At 47.1% G+C, this 20,450-nt stretch overlaps 1 protein-coding gene across 6 annotated transcripts in view; it reads left to right on the top strand.

The window, feature by feature from the left end:
* Positions 1 to 20,450, top strand: part of PDSS1 (decaprenyl diphosphate synthase subunit 1) — a 40,460-nt gene that overhangs the window by 654 nt on the left and 19,356 nt on the right. For 5 of the 6 annotated variants that reach the window (XR_003037678.2, XM_010811105.3, XM_059892510.1 and 2 more), the window contains 3 exon segments: positions 5,863 to 5,927; positions 7,020 to 7,140; positions 10,003 to 10,133. Coding sequence is in view for 5 of the 6 variants with exons in the window: in XM_010811105.3 (XP_010809407.2) it covers positions 5,863 to 5,927; positions 7,020 to 7,140; positions 10,003 to 10,133 (317 nt within the window). In the remaining variant the exon portion in view is untranslated. 6 annotated transcript variants of the gene reach the window in all.

The raw sequence follows: 20,450 nt of genomic DNA, 5'->3' as shown, positions 1-20,450 counted from the left end.
CGCAGGGATGATGCTCAGAGTGAACCGGAGATCGGTTGTGCGGTAGTTGCTTCGGAGGGAGGGCACAACTAACTGGACGGGCTGGAAGAAGAGGCCCAAGGATGCCGCAGAAGTGGAGAAACCTTGATGTTTAAGTCTGACTTCTTGAAGTAGAGTCAGAATCTGAGTACTAAACTTTGGTGTTCTCTCCTGCTGCCTTTGGACTCCATCTCTTTCTCCCTTTGTGGTCAGTTTAGCTCCTGTGTATTGACAAGTTTCTGTGGCTCTGTGAATCCTTTTCTGCACTCTAGTGATTAACTTGCTGTAGGCTAAGCTCATATTGGATAGTACAACCACGCAAGATCGATGGGCTCGCTGTCTTTTGGAGACGTCTCCCGTCACATAGCTATTGTTATGTGTTTGCCTCTCATATGCAAAACTCATTTTTTTTTAAAAAAGTTTATTTGAATTTAGGGCTTTCTTCTCAGATTTGGTACACTTCCGTGTACCCATCAAATACCATTTCCCAGTATGAAATATGTAGCATTTCTAAGTGTCTGCTTTTGGATACATATGGGTACATAATCACAACTTACTCAGAACAGACACTTGAAGAGAGAAAGGCAGTTGGGCTGGTCTACAGAAGAGACAGTAAAGAGAGAATATGGGGAATAGAGAGACTGTGGGATCCGTGTAGGTGCTGTCCTAGCCAGGCTTCAGATATTCCTAGTACTGCAAATGAGGATGTGATTTGCAGAGAGGGATGCACCCACCACTGATGACATTGATTCTTCTTTGCCGCTCCTGTTTTTAAAAAAACCCATGCCTGTTAAGCAATTAACTTAGGTACATAAAGGGTGCTTTCCTGGAGAGAATTGTTGGAGGAGCTTTGCTGATAATCCCAGTACCGTATCTCTCTCTCTTTTATTAATTTTATTTATTTATTGGCTGTGTTGGGTCTTGCTGCGTGGGCTTTTCTCTAACTGCAGCGAGCAGGGCCACTCTCCAGTTGCAGTGCACTGGCTTCTCTAGTTGCGGAGCGCGGGCTCTAGGGCGTGAAGGTGTCAGTAATTGTGCCACGTGGGCTCGGTAGTTGGTCTCCCAGGCTGTAGAGCACAGGCTCAATAATTGTAGCACACAGGCTTTGTTGCTCCCCAGCATGTGGGATCTTTTGGGACCAGGGATCGAACTCGTGTCTCCTGCATTGGCAGGCAAATTCTTTAACTCTCAGCCAGCAGGGAAACCCAATCCCGTATATTTCTGATTTCTGTGTCAGTGGTATTTTTCACTGTAAATTAATACGAGAGCCTTCTGGTGTCTGCCTTAGGAGAGGGTGTGTTTTGGCTAGTTCAAGTCTCATAGGGCCTCATGGTCCTTGGGGACAAAGAGCAGCAACAGTAAAGCCACGCCCGGCTCTCCCAGCAAAGCTCCACTCTTACTGATGTTTGTACGTTCTCTCGACCTCTTCACTGAGAGTGTTCATGTATCTTGTGATAGTACAGAAACCAGGCTGTGTCCGATTGTGCCAAATCACTAGTCGGTATGTCTTGATTCTTACTCAGCATTTTCTCTCTCTCTCTCTTTTTTTAAAGTAGCTTCGTGGGAGGCAAGTTGAGCTTCAGGGGAGAGTATGAGATGGAAGATAGAAAATCAGATTTGGGAGATGGTTGATGTTCGCACTAGTCGTGGCCCCTAGGTGGCCCTGGTTCCACAACACCCTTTGAATACAGCTCTTCTGTGTATCTCTAACCTCACTTCAAAAAACCTCACCCCAAGATACTTCTAAAGCAGAAGATAGCTTGGCTGAATACATCCTGTAAATCTTCACAGCCGAGAGCTTTACCTGTAATCGCTCAGTTAGTCCCAGCATCTTTGGCATACATTTTATCAGAAAGCTGTCTCAAGATAACTACTAGGAAATGTTGGGATTTGAGCCAAGACCCACCCTCTAACCTTTAAACAAGCTACACGTTGCCCAGTAATTAAGAGCCGTCTATGCTAGCTGTGTAATTTTAACTCTTCACTGCACTTAGAGCTTAGATTTCAAATTGAATAAGTATTATAATAAATACTAAATTCGTGTGAGTTATTTATGTGTGAAGGCTGAAGAAGTAGGTTAAGTGTCACGTTAGGTTGAATTCAAAGGAGGATTGTCAGTTTTTTTCTTTAGGACATTGTAATGCCTGGGACGTCATTAATGGATATGTAATGCCATGGAGAAGATACAACTCTGGGCCACCTTCTTTGGCCACTACCTGCCAGGCAAAGTCAGCATTTATTGTCATTTTATTTTTTTTTTTTAATAGTGGGCCATTTAAAAAATTATTTATTTGACTGCCTTGGGTCTTAGTTGCAACACATGGGATCCTTTCTTGCAGCATAGGAAGGATGCCTTGCTTCAAGGCATGTTGGATCCTGGTTCCCTGATGAGGGATTGAACCCATGTACCCTGCATTGCAAGGTGGATTCTCCCCTACTTGTCCACCAAGGAAGTCCCTATTGTCATTTTAATACATCTAAAGCAGTATGTGTTCACTAGAGAAAATTCAGAAAATATGAATTAAAAACAAAAAGCAGAAAAACTCCCATGATCTGATTTATTTCAAAACAACCATTTTTAATACCCCCCTTATGTGATTCCAAACCCGGGATTTTATTTGTATAGTTATACAAATTTTTAGTGGAATCACATAGTGCGCACTCTTCTGTAGGTGCTTTTCTCTATCGATGTGTTGTAAACATATCTGTATGATCAGTTTTTCAGACTTTTCTGAATTTCAAGTTCCCTGGCTGTATAACACGTAGTTGTCAGAGTCAAGCCCACACTGTAGAACTTTATTGTAAAGTCTTGGTTGTAAGACCAATACAGTGGATTCGTTTTCTTTTTGCTAGTGCTAAATCTGTCCTTGGTCAAAATGTTTTCTTTAAATATCCTATAATGGCCTTCCTACATCAGATTAGTAGTTTTTGAAATGCCTGTGTCCCTGAATTCTTCAAGTTTGCCTGCTGTATCTCTGGGTCACCAGGGCCTGTCACATTTCCTGACCCATGATAGTGCACAGCAATTGTCACCACAACCTCTGAGTCTTCTAGAGGCCATCTTCTGTTGTTCTTGATCTCTGATTAAGTTAATATTATCAAAGTGTGCTGCTGAGCTTGTTTGTTAATACTACTTTTCAAGAAGTACCATTTCCAAGTATATTCAGGAACAGTGGCTGGACACAGGCGGTGCTTGTGTAACTAAATTTCTTAACACTGAAATCCTCTTTCACTGTCTGGGCAGGTGCTTTGGGGATCTTGATTATTGTCTTAAACCAATTTAAGATTTTAAGAGTGTAAGCCACACTAATCCTTACTACTCTCTGTCCAGTGTTAGTTAAATGGAAGGGAATTTCAGATCTGGAAAGATAGGTATAAATGTGGAGCAGTCTTTGGGGGAAGGCATAGATAATAGATGTTTTCTATTTCCTGCTTTTTTTCATATTTATATTTTCTGTAATGACAGATACTGCTTTTGTAATATGGAACGGAAACTTTCTTACCATTCTCTCTGGTTGCAGTCTCTAAATGGACAACTAAAAGATTAGTTCAGTCAGTTCAGTTCAGTCACTCAGTCGTGTCCGACTCTTTGCGACCCCATGAATTGCAGCATGCCAAGCCTCCCTGTCCATCACCAACTCCCGGAGTTCACTCAGACTCACGTCCTTCGAGTCAGTGATGCCATCCAGCCATCTCATCCTCTGTTCCCTTCTCCTCCTGCCCCCAAACCCTCCCAGCATCAGAGTCTTTTCCAATGAGTCAACTCTTTGCATGAGGTGGCCAAAGTACTGGAGTTTCAGCTTTAGCATCATTCCTTCCAAAGAAATCCCAGGGCTGATCTCCTTTAGAATGGACTGGTTGGATCTCCTTGCAGTCCAAGGGACTCTCAGGAGTCTTCTCCAACACCACAGTTCAAAAGCATCAATTCTTCGGCGCTCAGCTTTCTTCACAGTCCAACTCTCACATCCATACATGACCACAGGAAAAACCATAGCCTTGACTAGACAACAACATTACTTTGTTGGCCAAGTAATGTCTCTGCTTTTGAATATGCTGTCTAGGTTGGTCATAACTTCCAAGGAGTAAGAGTCTTTTAATTTCATGGCTGAAGTCACCATCTGCAGAGATTTTGGAGCCCCCCCAAAAAAAGTCTGACACTGTTTCCACTGTTTCCACTGTTTCCCCATCTATTTCCCATGAAGTGATGGGACCAGATGCCATGATCTTTGTTTTCTGAATGTTGAGCTTTAAGCCAACTTTTTCACTCTCTTCTTTCATTTTCATCAAGAGGCTTTTTAGTTCCTCTTCACTTTCTGCCATAAGGGTGGTGTCATCTGCATATCTGAGGTTACTGAGATTTCTCTTGGCAATCTTGATTCCAGCTTGTGCTTCTTCCAGCCCAGCGTTTCTCATGATGTACTCTGTGTAGAAGTTAAATAAGCAGGGTGACAATATACAGCCTTGACGTACTCCTTTTCCTATTTGGAACCAGTCTGTTGTTCTATGTCCAGTTCTAACTGTTGCTTCCTGACCTGCATACAAATTTCTCAAGAGCCAGGTCAGGTGGTCTGGTATTCCCATCTCTTACAGAATTTCCCACAGTTTATTGTGATCCACACAGTTAAAGGCTTTGGCATAGTCAACAAAGCAGAAATAGGTGTTTTTCTAGAACCGTCTTGCTTTTTCGATGATCCAGTGGATGTTGGCAATTTGATCTCTGGTTCCTCTGCCTTTTCTAAAACCAGTTGAACATCTGGAAGTTCACGGTTCATGTATTGCTGAAGCCTGGCTTGGAGAATTTTGAGCATTACTTTACTAGCATGTGAGATGAGTGCAATTGTGCAGCAGTTTGAGCATTCTTTGGCATTGCCTTTCTTTGGGATTGGAATGAAAACGGACCTTTTCCAGTCCTGTGGCCACTGCTGAGTTTTCCAAATTTGCTGGCATATTGAGTGCAGCACTTTCACAGCATCATCTTTCAGGATTTGAAATAGCTCAACTGGAATTCCATCACCTCCACTAGCTTTGTTCGTAGTGATGCTTTCTAAGGCCCACTTGACTTCACATTCCAGGATATCTGGTTCTAGGTCAGTGATCACACCATCATGATTATCTGGGTCGTGAAGATCCTTTTTGTACAGTTCTTCTGTGTATTCTTGCCACCTCTTCTTAATATCTTCTGCTTCTTTTAGGTCCATACCATTTCTGTCCTTTATCGAGCCCATCTTTGCATGAAATATTCCCTTGGTATCTCTGATATTCTTGAAGAGATCTCTAGTCTTTCCCATTCTGTTGTTTTCCTCTGTTTCTTTACATTGATCGCTGAGGAAGGTTTTCTTATCTCTCCTTGCTATTCTTTGGAACTCTGCATTCAGATGTTTATATCTTTCCTTTTCTCCTTTGCTTTTCGCTTCTCTTCTTTTCACAGCTATTTGTAAGGCCTCCCCAGATAGTCATTTTGCTTTTTTGCATTTCTTTTCCATGGGGATGGTCTTGATCCCTGTCTCCTGTACAATGTCATGAACCTCAGTCCATAGTTCATCAGGCACTCTTTCAGATCTAGTCCGTTAAATCTATTTCTCACTTCCACTGTATAATCATAAGGGATTTGATTTAGGTCATACCTGAATGGTCTAGTGGTTTTCTCTACTCTATTCAATTTAAGTCTGAATTTGGCAATAAGGAGTTCATGATCTGAGCCACAGTCAGCTCCCAGTCTTGTTTTTGCTGACTGTAAAAGATAAAAGATTACTATTTTTTATAAATTATGGGAATTCTTATGTAGTGTTATAAAAGTTTTTCATGAATATTCTTTTAGAAGTTTCTTAATATTTTATTTTATAGATGTCCTATTGTAATCTTATGAAGAGTTTAACATCTGCCTTTCGAAATATGTATGGTGTATCACGGTAAGTTTATTATCCATATTGCAGCTAAAATTATTAGTTATATATATTGCCGGTAAATGTCTATTCTAAATTGCGGTGGGCTATTCAATTCAGGAAATTGACTGTGCTATTTAAGTGCCATAATACCTGCTTTGTGTGATCTTGGTCTTCTTAAAAAAAAAAAACAGTCGTCCATTGGTGGGGGCGGGGGAGGGGACATTGGTTCTAGGGTACTCTCACCTCAGATACCAAAATTAGGGATGCTCAAGTCCTTTATATAAAATGGCATAATATTTGCATATAACCTACACACATCATCCCTTATACTTTGTCATTTTTAGATGATTATAATACCTAATATAAATGCTAGCCAAATAGTTGCCTAAGCATGGTAAATTCAAATTTTGCTTTTTGAAACTTTCTGGAATTAAATATACACACACACATATATATTTTCAAAATGAGGTGGTTTGAATCCAGAGATGTGGAACCCGTAGACAGAGAGGCCCAACTGTAAAATAAAATTTAAACTTGGACTTCTCTGGTAGCTCAGGGTAAAGAATCCGCCTGATTCGATCCCTGATTGGGGAAGATCCCATACGCCTCAGAGCAACTAAGCTATGCACCACAAGTTCTGAGCCCGCGCTCTAGAGCCCAGAAGCGGAAACCAGTGAGCCTTTGTGCTGCAGCTGCTGAGCCTGTGCACCCTAGAGCTCATGCTCTGCAGGTAGAGAGGCCACTGCACTGCCAACCTGATACATTGCACCTGGAGAAAAGCCCTCACAGCAACTGAAGACCCAGCATAGCCAAAAAAAAAAAAAAAATCTGACCTTTAAAAAAAATTTTAAAGTCAGAACACAGTGAACATGGTTTATATTTCTTTTCATTTTGTGGCTCCCTAGGTCCTGGTTATGAAAATTGGTGTAGTGTTGAGCAGGATCAGAATTTTATATGATCTTTGAAATTATAATGACCTTTTTTCATTCATGCTTAATTCCCAGCAAGTGTCTAGGCTTCAATTTGCCATCCTCCAGGTCTGTGTAATTCTTACTTTAAAATGAAGTAACTCGGTAAAACAGTGCCCAGTCTTCCATTGTGTGCATTTCTGCTTAGGTTCCATCACACGACGCCAGTAGCTTGCTGCTTCAGTGAAACACTGAGCGGTGAGAAGTACACCGACCCTTTTAAGATTGGCTGGAGAGACTTGAAAGGTCTCTATGAGGACATCAGGAAGGTAAGAGATTTTTGACAATACTGTGAAGTTAGGTTGATTTCTTTGAATTATGAAAAAACAGTGCAGGTTTTCCCATGTGTGCCATGCCATTGCAGACCTGATTCCCAAATGTCTGGTTTTAAATGTTTATTGAGCCGTGAGTATGGGGCAGTGTGGAAGATGCGATACAAGTCACCGCCCGGAGGCGGGCGATGGCAGGAATGGGAAACTGAAAAAAGAGAAGGTTCCAGCCACAAGTGCATGTGCACAGAGTCCTCTGACTCTTCCCCCCAGATCGGCCCCCTGCACTGGGCCTGGTGCGGCTCTGAAGCCTCCAGTGCCTCCTGCCACTGTCCTCCTCTCCAGTTCTGAATATCAGTGCTGGGATGCCCCCTACAGGACTTTCTTCATCAGGCATTCTGTTGCCCAAATTTTCAGTGGCCCCCAGCCTCACGTGGATTCTCCTCTGCTGCCCAAGATGCTCATGTTCCCCTGGTCAGCTTCCTTCCCCTTTCAAGGTTCTGCATTTTCCCCCGCCAGCCCCCGCCCGACTCTGCTGTCCGCATGGCACCAGCACTTCCTGTCCGAGGAGCCATGCAGAAGCTGTGGAGGAGGAGCTCCCTGAACGCCTGCCCCGGCCGTTGCAGTGCCTGCCTCCTCCAGCGTTGGCCCTGTGTCTGGTTAAGTCCCATGCCCTTTGCCTCCCCCCTGGAGCCCTAGGTTCTTCTCCCCCAATTCCCTGTTCTCCGTGAAGGTCTGCAGACTTGCCCTCTTGATTCTCCTCTGGATCCATTTCAGATGCTCCAGCTTCTTCCTGTTCATCATTTAAAGGACCATCCCCTCACCCTCTGTCCTCCCGGTTCCGCTCCAGTATTGCCAGCCTCTCTCTCTCTGTTCTGCCCCCTCATCACGGCTCCACCACCGCCCTTTGCCTTCCTATCAGCCTCTCACCTGAAACTGCCTTTGCCCCCTTCTACTAAATCCGACAGGCACTGCTGGCTTGAATCTTCCAGACCCTCTGAACATTGGACCCTGTTGCCCACAGCCCTTCCTCGAAGCCCAGCCCTTGGCTTCTGCACTGCCCTTGTGTTTCTCAGGCCATGCTTCAGTCGGCTTCCTGGGCCCCTCTCCGTCCCCTCCAGCTGTTCCCTGGGGTTGTTTGCTCCTCTTCTTGCTCTGTCTTCAGTTTCCCCGTTTCCGTGCTAAAGACTCCCATGTACTGGCTCTAGCCCAGACTGAATGTTCTCTCCTAAACTCTTGCCTGCTCCCTGGGCAGCTCTATGGAGTGTCCATCGCTGTTTCACACTGGCAGATCTGAAGCTCCGCTTTTTCCTACAAATTGTTTTTTCTCTTGTTTATCCTGTTGATGCAAAGTTATCACCCAGGACCTTGGGGAGGATCCTCGACTTGGCACTCTCCTTCTCCTCCATACCCTCCTCATCTCATCTCTCTCTCTCTCTCTCCTGAAAGTTGTTTTTATTTATTTTTGGTTGTGTGGGATCTTTGTTGCTGCACGAGAGTTTTTCTCTCGTTGCGGCAAGCAGAGGGGCTCCTCTCTAGCTGTAGTGCCCAGGCTACTCTTTGTGGTGATTTCTCTTGCAGAGCCCGGGTGCTAGGTGCACAGGATCCAGTAGCTGTGGTTTTTAGGCTTCGTTGCTCCGAGGCATGTGGGATCTTCCCGGACCAGGGATCAAACCGGTGTCCTTGCATTGGCAGGCAGGTTCTTATCCACTGGACCCTCAGGGAAGTCCCTCCTCGGAATCTGGCCTTCATTCTCCAGCCCTGGGTTTCTGTCACCCCACTGCCCCGGCTCTTGCCTCAGCCTGAGCCAGAGGTGCCTCCTGTGTGCTCCCGGGCAGCAGCTCTCAGCTCCAGGACAGGAGTCCTCACCCTGCCACACTACACTGCAGTCCTGTTTCCCTTCCCCTGCCTAGACTCTGAGCTCCGTGTAGACGAGAGGCTGTCCCATTTATCTCTGAAACCTCTGCGTTTATTATCATCCTTGGCACCGACGGGGGAGTGCCGGGCCTGCTGGATCGTGTGCGCTTGAGCCCTGTGAAGGGCTGCTGGGCCCGTCTGTTGCTCCTGGGACACAAGCTCTGATTCTTCCCAGCAAGTCCCTGAGAGAGACAGGACACACAAGTGCCCATCCCCAGGACAGCTCTCCCTCCTCTTCAGGAAGCAAAAATCCTCCTGAGCTTCTGTTCGCCAGGCATAGCTTGTCTCCTCCGTGAACTGCTCAAATTTCCTCGTCCACACTGATCTCTCCATTCTTTGACCCTTAATGCATTTAACATACGGCCATTGTTCAAGTTGCCACTGTATCACTCACTGAATATTTCATATTTTAAAAAATTTTGCTTCCCTAATGCCATCGTAAGCTCCTTGCAATCATGCATAGCGTGTGGTACACTTTCCCTGTGAACCTTTGGCTTGTGTGGCTGAGAAACACCTAAGCCAGATGCTGACGCTGCCCTTCTCTCTCCTCATCTCGTCTGCCACCCCCCCCCCACCTTCTGCTTCCCCTGCACCCCGCCTCTTTGTCCTCCTGCCTCCACCCTCCAGGCTGCAAGCAGCCCTGTTTCCCTCCCTCTCCAGCTGTCACCAGCCATCTGGCGATCCCCCTCCTCCGCGGTCGCACAGGGTCTCCGCCAGCGGCAGGCCCACCCAGCACTTAGGCCCCTGGCGGGGGTGGCCAGGCGCTGCCTGAGGCCCAGCCGCAGGAGCCAGCTTTGTGGCCACATGGTGTCGGCACCTCTTCCTACCAAGTGTTGGATTTCCCCGTTGAAATGAATGCACTAAAATCAAAGCTGTGTGAAAGAAATTCCACTGACGTTTTGTGTAGTTATGCCACCCTGTTGATGCAGAGAAACTTTGTTTCAGGAGCTCTTCATATCTACAGCAGAACTCAGGGAAATGTCTGAATACCATTTTGATGGAAAAGGAAAAGCCTTTCGACCAATTATTGTGGTGCTAATGGCCCGAGCCTGTAACATTCATCACAATAACGCCCGGTGAGTTACTTACGTTCTCTCCTCTGTTTTCTATTCGGCAAACCTTCCTTCCCAAGGTTACCGTTTACTTTCTTGGTACTTGTGTCTGCGAACTTACTTTGTGGTGAGTAATTTCCAGCTTTGTGTTCCCAAGGTCACCCTGGAGTCTAGTCTGGGCATCTTCCTTTTCCACGCTTTTTAATATCCATGGGAGAGCAACTTCAGCAGCAAATAAACATTTTAGAAAGAATTTTCAAAGCTACATTGAGTTTTCTCATGCAGAAGTAAAGAATGCCAGCACGTATGCCTACTTGTAACTGTCGTTCACACGGGGCCATTATTCCGAAGGTTGATGCTTATGAAGTCATGAGTTAGGCCCAGATTCTGGCCACCACACCCCCTGCAGGCCCGGACTTCCTGTGGCCTTCAGAAACATGCCAAAGAAAATTTTTCTTAAGGCATTTTGACTTTTGGTCCTCAACTTCTGTGTTGCAAATATATGTAAAATTTTCAACTATTAAAACAACTGCCATGTTTTAACTTTAAAAGAAACGTTGAAACGACAGAGGACTTACCCATTGCCACTATTCTTAAAACTCTGCCATGTTACTGGAGTCTCTTCACTGTGTTTATTTTTACATCAGGCAGTCTACGGATGGACACTGCAGTGGACCATACTGTGCTGGCACGTCTTCCTGGTGTTGAATGTTTGCATTCTCCTCCCTTTTATCTGTAGATAGCTCAAGAAAAGATGTAGCCCTTAAGGAGGGCCTCGGGTTTGCCACACTGGGAAAGACCGAAGGCAGGAGAAGAGGGTGACGGACCATGAGTGGTTGGATGTTATCACGCAGACTTTGCCCAAGTTCAGTGGACGTGAACTTGGGCAAACTTTGGGAGATGGTGAGGGACAGGGAGGCCTGGCATGATGCAGTCCATAGCATCGCAAAGAGTCGAGCAAGACTTGGCACCTGAACAACAGCAGCAAAGCTTTGCCAGCACCAAATGTAAGGACGTTGTAAGAGTGGGCGTCAGGTGTCGCTTCCTGGCACATGCTCAGCTACTTGTGCCCTCTGTGTCAGCTCCAGGGCACGACGCTGTGCCTCCCGTTTGCCCTGAGACTTTCTAAGTGCTCACAGGAGAGTCTGGACAAACAGTGGGGTCTCTGGGGGTAGCTGTTTGCCCATCATCAGGACCACTTCACCTAGAAGGCAGAGCAGCAGAAATATTCCCTCTGAACCAAACTTGAAATAACTCTCATGAGGTCTGGAACTAGGTTCCTCAGCCTTGCCTCTGCTGACTTTGGGAGCCAGGTAGTCCCTTGCTATGGGGACTGTTCTGGGTCTTGTAGGGCTTTTGGCAGCTATTCCTGGCCTCCATCCAGTAGATGCCAGTGGTACCCCTTCCCCAGTCGATGACAACCAAAAAATGTCTCCAGACATTGCCAGGTGTCCCCTGAGGAGTAGAATTATCCCTGGCTGAGAACCTCTGGTGTAGAGATAGTGTTTATATCTTTAATTCCTCAGATTTAACACCTGGTACAGCTCATCACCCTCAGAGATGACATGGGAAGGAAAATATTCTGCGTTGCTTGCTTTAAATCCTGTCAGCTGTTATCCCCATTGTCAGAGCCTTCAGTTGATGTCATTGAAACTATAGAAATTGTTGGTTTGCAGGAATAAATAGGAGACTATGATACAGAAAAGGCATTGCTGGTTTAAAAAGTAAGTTCCATTCTGCCCTCCCTGGGGATGTCCTGGCTCCAGCTTCATTCTTCTCGTGGTGGGAGCAGGGCTGACTGAAGACTCAGCACAGAGCTGTGTCCAGCATTGAGACGTGCCTCATGACTGGTGTGCATTCTTGGCACAGTAGCCTAGCACGATTACCCTCTGAGCCCCAACTTCTTGGGAATACTCACTGCCTAAGGGCCCTTGTGGATCAGGCACTTGGTGGCCCGGGTGTCTTCCCTCTTACAGGAGCGGGTTGGGAGCGGGGGGAGAGCTTCAGGCACTTGGTGGCCCGGGTGTCTTCCCTCTTACAGGAGCGGGTTGGGAGCAGGGGGAGAGCTTCAGGCACTTGGTGGCCCGGGTGTCTTCCCTCTTACAGGAGCGGGTTGGGAGCAGGGGGAGAGCTTCAGGCACTTGGTGGCCCGGGTGTCTTCCCTCTTACAGGAGCGGGTTGGGAGCAGGGGGAGAGCTTCAGGCACTTGGTGGCCCGGGTGTCTTCCCTCTTACAGGAGCGGGTTGGGAGCAGGGGGAGAGCTTCAGGCACTTGGTGGCCCGGGTGTCTTCCCTCTTACAGGAGCGGGTTGGGAGCAGGGGGAGAGCTTCAGGCACTTGGTGGCCCGGGTGTCTTCCCTCTTACAGGAGCGGGTTGGGAGCAGGGGGAGAGCTTCAGGCACTTGGTGGCCCGGGTGTCTTCCCTCTTACAGGAGCGGGTTGGGAGCAGGGGGAGAGCTTCAGGCACTTGGTGGCCTGGGTGTCTTCCCTCTTACAGGAGCGGGTTGGGAGCAGGGGGAGAGCTTCAGGCACTTGGTGGCCCGGGTGTCTTCCCTCTTACAGGAGCGGGTTGGGAGCAGGGGGAGAGCTTCAGGCACTTGGTGGCCCGGGTGTCTTCCCTCTTACAGGAGCGGGTTGGGAGCGGGGGGAGAGCTTCAGGCACTTGGTGGCCCGGGTGTCTTCCCTCTTACAGGAGCGGGTTGGGAGCAGGGGGAGAGCTTCAGGCACTTGGTGGCCCGGGTGTCTTCCCTCTTACAGGAGCGGGTTGGGAGCAGGGGGAGAGCTTCAGGCACTTGGTGGCCCGGGTGTCTTCCCTCTTACAGGAGCGGGTTGGGAGCAGGGGGAGAGCTTCAGGCACTTAATGGACCGGGTGTCTTCCCTCTTACAGGAGCGGGTTGGGAGCAGGGGGAGAGCTTCAGGCACTTGGTGGCCCGGGTGTCTTCCCTCTTAGAGGAGCGGGTTGGGAGCAGGGGGAGAGCTTCAGGCACTTAATGGACCGGGTGTCTTCCCTCTTACAGGAGCGGGTTGGGAGCAGGGGGAGAGCTTCAGGCACTTGGTGGCCCGGGTGTCTTCCCTCTTACAGGAGCGGGTTGGGAGCAGGGGGAGAGCTTCAGGCACTTAATGGACCGGGTGTCTTCCCTCTTACAGGAGCGGGTTGGGAGCAGGGGGAGAGCTTCAGGCACTTGGTGGCCCGGGTGTCTTCCCTCTTACAGGAGCGGGTTGGGAGCGGGGGCAGAGCTTCTGGAGAGCAGGGGCCGTCTGTGCTTTTCCTGTAAGAGGTTTATGAGAACAGTGTGAGCGAAGGTGACTGACGATCCCAGGAGGGCCCCACGGGCCTGTTTGCAGCAGAGGCCCCAGAACCTGTTCCCCTCTTCAACTACCTCCTCGTCAGTGTCGTCAGGATTGCTTCATCATTTGACAGTCGAAGTTGAGTGTCAGACATTTTCCTCCTGCTTCTGTGTATTAAATAAGTTAAGGGTAATCCTGGAGGGGACTTTAGAAAACAGAACAGAAACCGTAAGAAATAGGGGGAAAACTACCTTCTGTTGCTTTATTTTTTTTCCTTCATTAAGCTTTTTCACTTGTCCATTATATGTTCCCTACTAGATTATTGGGAATTCTTAACCTGAGGTCTGTGGAAGTTGTTGGGGAATCTGTGAGCCCCTTGGAATCGTATGCAAAATTGTTCATACCTTTTCATTTTTCTAGGGAATGGTATCAGTTCAGCTCAGTTGCTCAGTTGTGTCCGACTCTTTGTGACCTCATGGACTGCAGCATGCCAGGCCTCCGTGTCCATCACTAACTCCCGGAGCCTGCTCAAACTCATGTCCATAGAGTCGGTGATGCCATCCAACCATCTCATCCTCTGTTGTCCCCTTCTCCTCCTGCCTTCAGTCTTTCCCAGCATCAGGGTCTTTTCCAAGGAATCAGTTCTTCACGTCAGGTGGCCCAAGTATTGGAGCCTCAGCTTCAGCGTCAGTCCTTCCAAAGTATATTTAGAACTGATTTCCTTTAGGATAGACTGGTTTGATCTTCTTGCAGTCCAAGGAACTCTCAAGAGTCTTCTCCAACACCACAGTTCAAAAACATCAATTCTTCAGTGTTCAGCTTTCTTTATGGTCCAATTCTCACATCCATACATGACTACTGGAAAAACCATAGCTTTGACTAGACGGACCTTTGTCGGCAAAGTAATGTCTTTACTTTTTAATGTGCTGTCTAGGTTGCCCATAACTTTTCTTCCAAGGAGCAAGCGTCTTTTCATTTCATAGGTGCAGTCACCATCTGCAGTGATTTTGGAGCCCAAGAAAATAAAGTCTGTCACTGTTTCCACTGTTGCCCTGTCTATTGCCATGAAGTGATAGGATCGGATGCCATGATATTCATTTTTTGAATGTTGAGTATCAAGCCAGCTTTTTCACTCTCCTCTTTCACTTTCATAAAGGGGCTCTTTAGTTCTTCACTTTCTGCCATAGGGTGGTGTCATCTGCATATCTGAGGTTATTGATATTTCTGCCTCCAGTCTTGATTCCAACTTGTGCTTCAACCAACCCAGCATTTCACGTGATGTACTCTGCATATAAGTTAAACAGGGTGACGTGCTCCTTGACGTACTCCTTTCCCGATTTGGAACCAGTCTGTTCCAAGTCTGGTTCTAACTGTTGCTTCTTGACCTGCATACAGATTTCTCAGGCAGGTCAGGTGGTCTGGTATTCCCATCTCTTGAAGAATTTTCCACCGTTTGTTGTGATCCACACAGTCAAAGGCTTTGGCGTAGTCAGTAAAGCAGAAGTAGACGTTTTTCTGGAACTGTTTTGCTTTTTCTGATCCAGCAGATGTTGGCAATTTGATCTCTGGTCCCTCTGCCTTTTCTAAGGGAAAGGCATACATGGCTTATATTGTCAAAGGGTGATATGGCCCCAGAGGCTTAAGACTTAATCTTCAGTTTTCTTCTGTGTATCCTGGTAACCACAGCACCTGGCCAGGTAAAGTAGAATGCACGTAGCAGATAATGAGACTTGAGAGTCCAGAACACAGAGTTGTGGTGGATTCCGAGCCATGTGCCCAGAGCCCGCCTTAAATGAAGGACCTTCTGGCCACACTGCTGAACCCGTGTTGCTGGAGGAAAGCCTTTGCTTCTTGGGCTCCTCAAGGGCTGTGCCGGCAGCCGAGAGTCCTCTCACCTGAGCCCGTCCACATGCAGGGACTGGTAGATGAAGGGCCATTCTAGCGCCACGACACACGGTGAAATGGCAGCAGCTTCGGACAGGCCTGCCTCGAAGAAACCCCTCCCCGCCTCACGTGTTCATCCCAGGGGTCCTGAGCAGACATCCTGTGCTCCGAACCTGAGAGTCTGCTTCCTGGAGCACCGTGCCCTCAGAAGGGTTCAGTAAAACCCAGCTAGCTACCTGTAAGTCAGAGCTCACTTTATCAGAGAATCCAGTTGAAAAACGAGCTCTGTAAGAAAGAAGATTTCTGTGAAATGCTCTGCTTACCGACCATAGCACGATTAGTGTCTCTTCTCCAATGAGCCAAACCTGTCCTGTTTAGAGACCTCCTTAAAGGTACCTGTTCTTACCATTGGTGTTGACACCACCTGTTTCTCGTGGAAATCTTGCAGCCCTGGAGAGTGGGTATCAGGACCAGTGAGATAACAGGCCTACTGCAGTTACACTGGGCACAGATCTATTGATCGTGACTGTACAGGCAGTCAAGTGCCCCTGAATCCTATTATTGCACTTTGCAAAGCCAGACATTTGATTAGATAGAACAGATCGGATGATGTGTGTGTGTGTGTGTGTGTGTGTGTTTAAATAACGCAGTCTTCACATTAGTTAACAGGTCAAGCTTCCAAATGTGAAAAAGTCTTAAATTCATTGGAAGTAACTTATGATCCTCATGACAGCAAAGGAAATTACAAAAGCTTACTGTAGGAAAGCTGTAACAAAATAGTCATAAGAGCACCAGCTCACTTGAATGATTTCTAGGGTCAGGCCGCTAAAGATTCTAGACCCATTCCTGGTCTAGAATGTGTTGTGAATCATTGAGCCAGGTACTGCCGTGGCTGTTTGTGGGTTAGGAAGTTTGGTGCCCTAGGAAATGTTTTTGTCTTTAAGCCAGGAGATGGCACTTTTCATGTGTCCATACTCATTATTAACATGGATCTACAAGTAAAGTCTGTAACAGAGGACACCTACTGAGGTATAGAAGGCTTTAGTAACCAGAGGCTTGTCCACTTCATGGGTGAGGTCAAGCTCCAACTGAAAGGAACATCACTGAGATCAGGACGACTGTAGGGCTCGCTCTTCAGGCTCCTGGCCCCCAGGGGAGGCTGAGTCCATCACTGAAGGAATCACCTTCTGCACCTTCATCAGCTGGATCCATTTGCAAAACCCCAGCACTGCATCATTCGATGTCACCATGGGTCCTGTGGAGAAAGCCATCCTGGACAACTGCAGGTCTGAGATATCACCGTGGGGGTCACTCTCCACATGTCTAAGGATTCTAAATGCAGTGCTTCAGAGGCAAGAAAACAGCCAATAGCGTGAGTCCTGCATCATTTACAAGGCAGCTTTGCAGGCATCTATTTTTATCTGGAGATAGATCTGAAATATTCAAGAGCTGCTGCCCTTGGATGTCAGTTCTTTTCTCCTGATATTAAAACTGTTAATGGATTCATGACTGTAGGGTTAAGTTTAAAACTGCCATTCCCTTCAAAGAAAGACAGTCTTGATACTAGTCTGGTGCGCTTGTTTGAGTTTTCAGAGGTGAGTGGCCAGTGACCAAGGACAGTGACCTGCAAAGCGAGTCAGAGCTCGCAGGCACCTCTGCTGTCCCTGCGATGGAGGGCACCTCTGACGTTCATGCCGGTAGTGTCCCCATTGTGCCAGTGAGGAGTACAGCGAAAGAGCAGATTGCAGGGCCAGAGACCAAGGCCAAGAAACTGGGGTAGAGGATGAGATGCGGCGAGTGAGAGATGGTGAGGAACCCTTCCATGGCCCCCTCGCCCCAAGTTCAGCCTGCACCCTGAGTGCCGCTGCAGATGGGGAGACACTTCAAGGTTGTATCAATAATGTGGAAAAACAAGCTTTTAGACAGAAGCAGCAAAATCAAGTAATTTTAGGAATGAGATCACTGAAAAGGAAACATTTGAGCATCAACAGAAGAGGCTGGCGAAAGCAGGCACTGTGTTAAGCTGAAAAATGGCTCCACAAAAGGCATCCACGTCCTAAGCCTTGGGACCTATAAAGTGCTGCATTTTGTGGCAGGAAAACGGTCTTTGCGGGTGTGCTTTCAGCTAGGATTGTGGAATGGAGGCATCATCCCGGGTTTTCGGACGCGCCCTAAATGCAGTCCCTGGTAGCCCTAAAGAGGGGGGCAGAGGAGATCGCCTCACACAGGAGAGGGCATGTGAAGACGAAATGGAGGGGCTTGCAGGGGCGCCTTCCAGCTTGTGGCCACAAGCAAAGGTCACCAGCAGCCAGGAGAACTGGAAGGAGTGAGGAGAGGCCCCTGCCCTTGAGGCCCTCCAGGGAGCCTGGCCTTGCCAACACCTTGGTTCCAGTTCAGGGGAACTGTTTCTGGACTTGTGGTCTCCAGAACGGTGGGAGAATTTCTGTCCATTTAAACCAGCACGTTTGTGGTGACCTGTCTCAGAGCCCAGGAAACTAGCACAAATGCCGTTGTTCGCATCGTGTCCTGTCCGTGCGGGGAGTGTGCCTGGCGGGCTGCTCCCTCCCTCTGGAGGTGCCTCTTCGGGATGCGCCAGGACTGGCAGCGCAGGCCCAGCAGGAAAGCGGGACGCTGTCCACGTGTTGCGCTTTGCGGGCCCACCCGGCTCAGTGGCAGATAAGAGACTCTAAAGTGCGTCTGTGCGGATATATTCAGTGTACTGAAAACGTGGCTATATATACTTTCATCAGATAACAGTTCACATCCTGAAGAACTTTAGAGACAGAGACTTTGTTGCCTTTTAAATAGAGAATTTCTTCAGTACCAAACTGATAGTGTCCATTCTTATCCTTTAAAACTCGAGATGACATGAAGTGTCAGAGGAGAGGTCACCCTCCTGTGACTGCGCCCTTCAGAGCAGGGGGCACTGCCTGCCCGCAAGCTGTGAAGACACTTGGAGAGAAGTTGGCACAAGACCTTGCTTGAACTGAGCCGCCGAGTTCAGGTCACCTTTCAGGCTGGAGAGACTTCTCATGCCTGCAGTTTAGAGGCTTGGCCACAGGGAGGCAGCAGAGACCACGCTTCTGTCAAACTCCTTAGGAGCCGCTTCGTTTTGGGGCTTGCGGTAAGGCAGGTGAATGCCCCCCACTCACAGATCAGCATTTCCCTGACTCTGTGCGTCAGACTCAGTGGGTCTGCCACTTCAGAATCCCAGTTCCTGAGCCCCATCATGAGAGATCCCAATTGCAGTGTCTGAGGAACTTTCAGTCTGCGTTTTCAAGACAATTGGTTTTTGACGAGGTGGGCCAGAGATGAGATTTAAGGAATAGTAAGCTAGTGCTAACAAGCAAAGTGAAACGCTTCTCTTTAGAATTGCCAGAAGAGATAAACAGAACATAGTGTACTATTTAGAAGTAGAGCCTCCTGTAACCCACCTGAGAACTCTCTGGTCTTCATACAGTCCCTGTAGTTTTAGGAATAGATGTGCCACTATGCCTGTTAAAGTGAAAACCGCATTTACTATTTAAATTTATCTGCCACCTCATTTGTTGCAAGTCAGGGTAATCCATTGACAAGGTTTGATTTTCTTTTTGGAGACAACCTCACTCTCAGGGTTTGCTTGTCATTTAAAGACTTGGCGTTATATATCAGCATGAATGGGAGGAAAAAGTGTTTTATTTCAGTCACATGTCAGCTTGGTGAAGCGTACGTGGAGAGGTCATTATTCCATCTATCCTATCTGTGCTTCTAATTCTTCATTCTAATATTTAGAATCTGGTGAGGGGGAACCCCTGATGGTGGTGAGGGGCTGGCTGAGTCATCGCTCGCTCTTGCAGGTGTGGAGTGCAGGGTACAAGAACCTCTGCTTTCTGAGGTTCGGGGCCTCCTTTCTCCTGCTGTCTCGCCTGGCAGGTTTTCCTAGCACCTCTCTCAGGAGCTGGGAAAGTGTGGCCGCTCTTTCACAGCGGGAAGTAGAAACGGTGCCCATTTTTTTGAAGGTATGATTCGGTTCAGTACTTGTAGGATTTCGTTTTCACACAGTGTGAGTCGTTTCCGGAATCTGTAAATTTGACTTCCAGACTATTATGCTGTGCTTGGGTATGCAGTGGCAGCATTTTCCAGATAGAATCTCACACACATGAAAGCCTACGTGTGCAGGAAAAAGTATACCAGATAAAATGAGGAAGCGTCGAAAATGTGAGGCTCATCCTACATAGGGCTGTGTCATGATGCCACAGAATGTTCTAAGCAAGAATCCTGGTTTCGTCAATTTAGGCATACAAAATGGCATTTTTACATACATGAAGAGTCTATGAAATTTCAAAATATTTCAAGAAATCTTTGTTTTAAAGTATTTAAAAATTACAAAACAAAAGCCACCCCAGTGTCTCAGTGAGCACTGCCACTTTGCTGCAGCTTCTCGGCAGGGCCCCGCCTGCTGCTGCGATAATGGCAGTGGCGCCCGAGGGAGGCTGGATGACTCTCCCAGTTGCCTGAAGGTGACTCTGCTATTAACCAATAGCAAGTACATATTTCATCAGACTGAAATTCATTGAGAAAGTGTTCTAAAAAAAATAGTCTATTTAAAAAATGATGGTAAAAGTGTACATCTTTTTTTGTGCATTCAACTCAAAAAAAGATAGGATCCAGTAAATGTACCTGGAAAATATTTAAGGTCCAAGCTTCTTCCTGTAGGGTCTGTGAGTGTCTCACTGAGAAATTTGGAGCAAGCTCCTGAAAGCCCTTTGAAGCTCCATTTTCTCACTCACTAAAGTGGTCTTACCAGATCATTTGTCCCTCCCTACTATGAAGGAGGCTGTGATCCAGAAGTATTTAGAACAGTTATAAGTGTGACATTAATAAATAATAAGCCGCACTTTACAGTTTGTTTCCAAGCTAAAAGCAGCTGGAAGGTTCTGAGGTTTAGTTCTAAAAATCTTAGGTAAGAGTTGCTGGCAAAGTACTATATTTTAAAATTATATATAAGGCAAAACGGGAAGATAGTCTTCAGGCTGATTTAGTAGTTAAATTCTAGCATCTGTACTGTAGCTGTACATCATTTTTCATGGCTTTCTGCTAGAACTGAGGCATTAGAAGGAGCACTGGCTTTTGTAGATTTTCAGGTTAGATTTTTAAAGAAAACATCACATTTCAGGATCCCCTTCACTTT

The sequence above is a fragment of the Bos taurus genome, chromosome 13 (genome assembly GCF_002263795.3).
Source record: "Bos taurus isolate L1 Dominette 01449 registration number 42190680 breed Hereford chromosome 13, ARS-UCD2.0, whole genome shotgun sequence".
NCBI classification, from domain to species: Eukaryota; Metazoa; Chordata; class Mammalia; order Artiodactyla; family Bovidae; genus Bos; species Bos taurus.
This window is presented reverse-complemented; position numbering and strand designations above follow the sequence as displayed.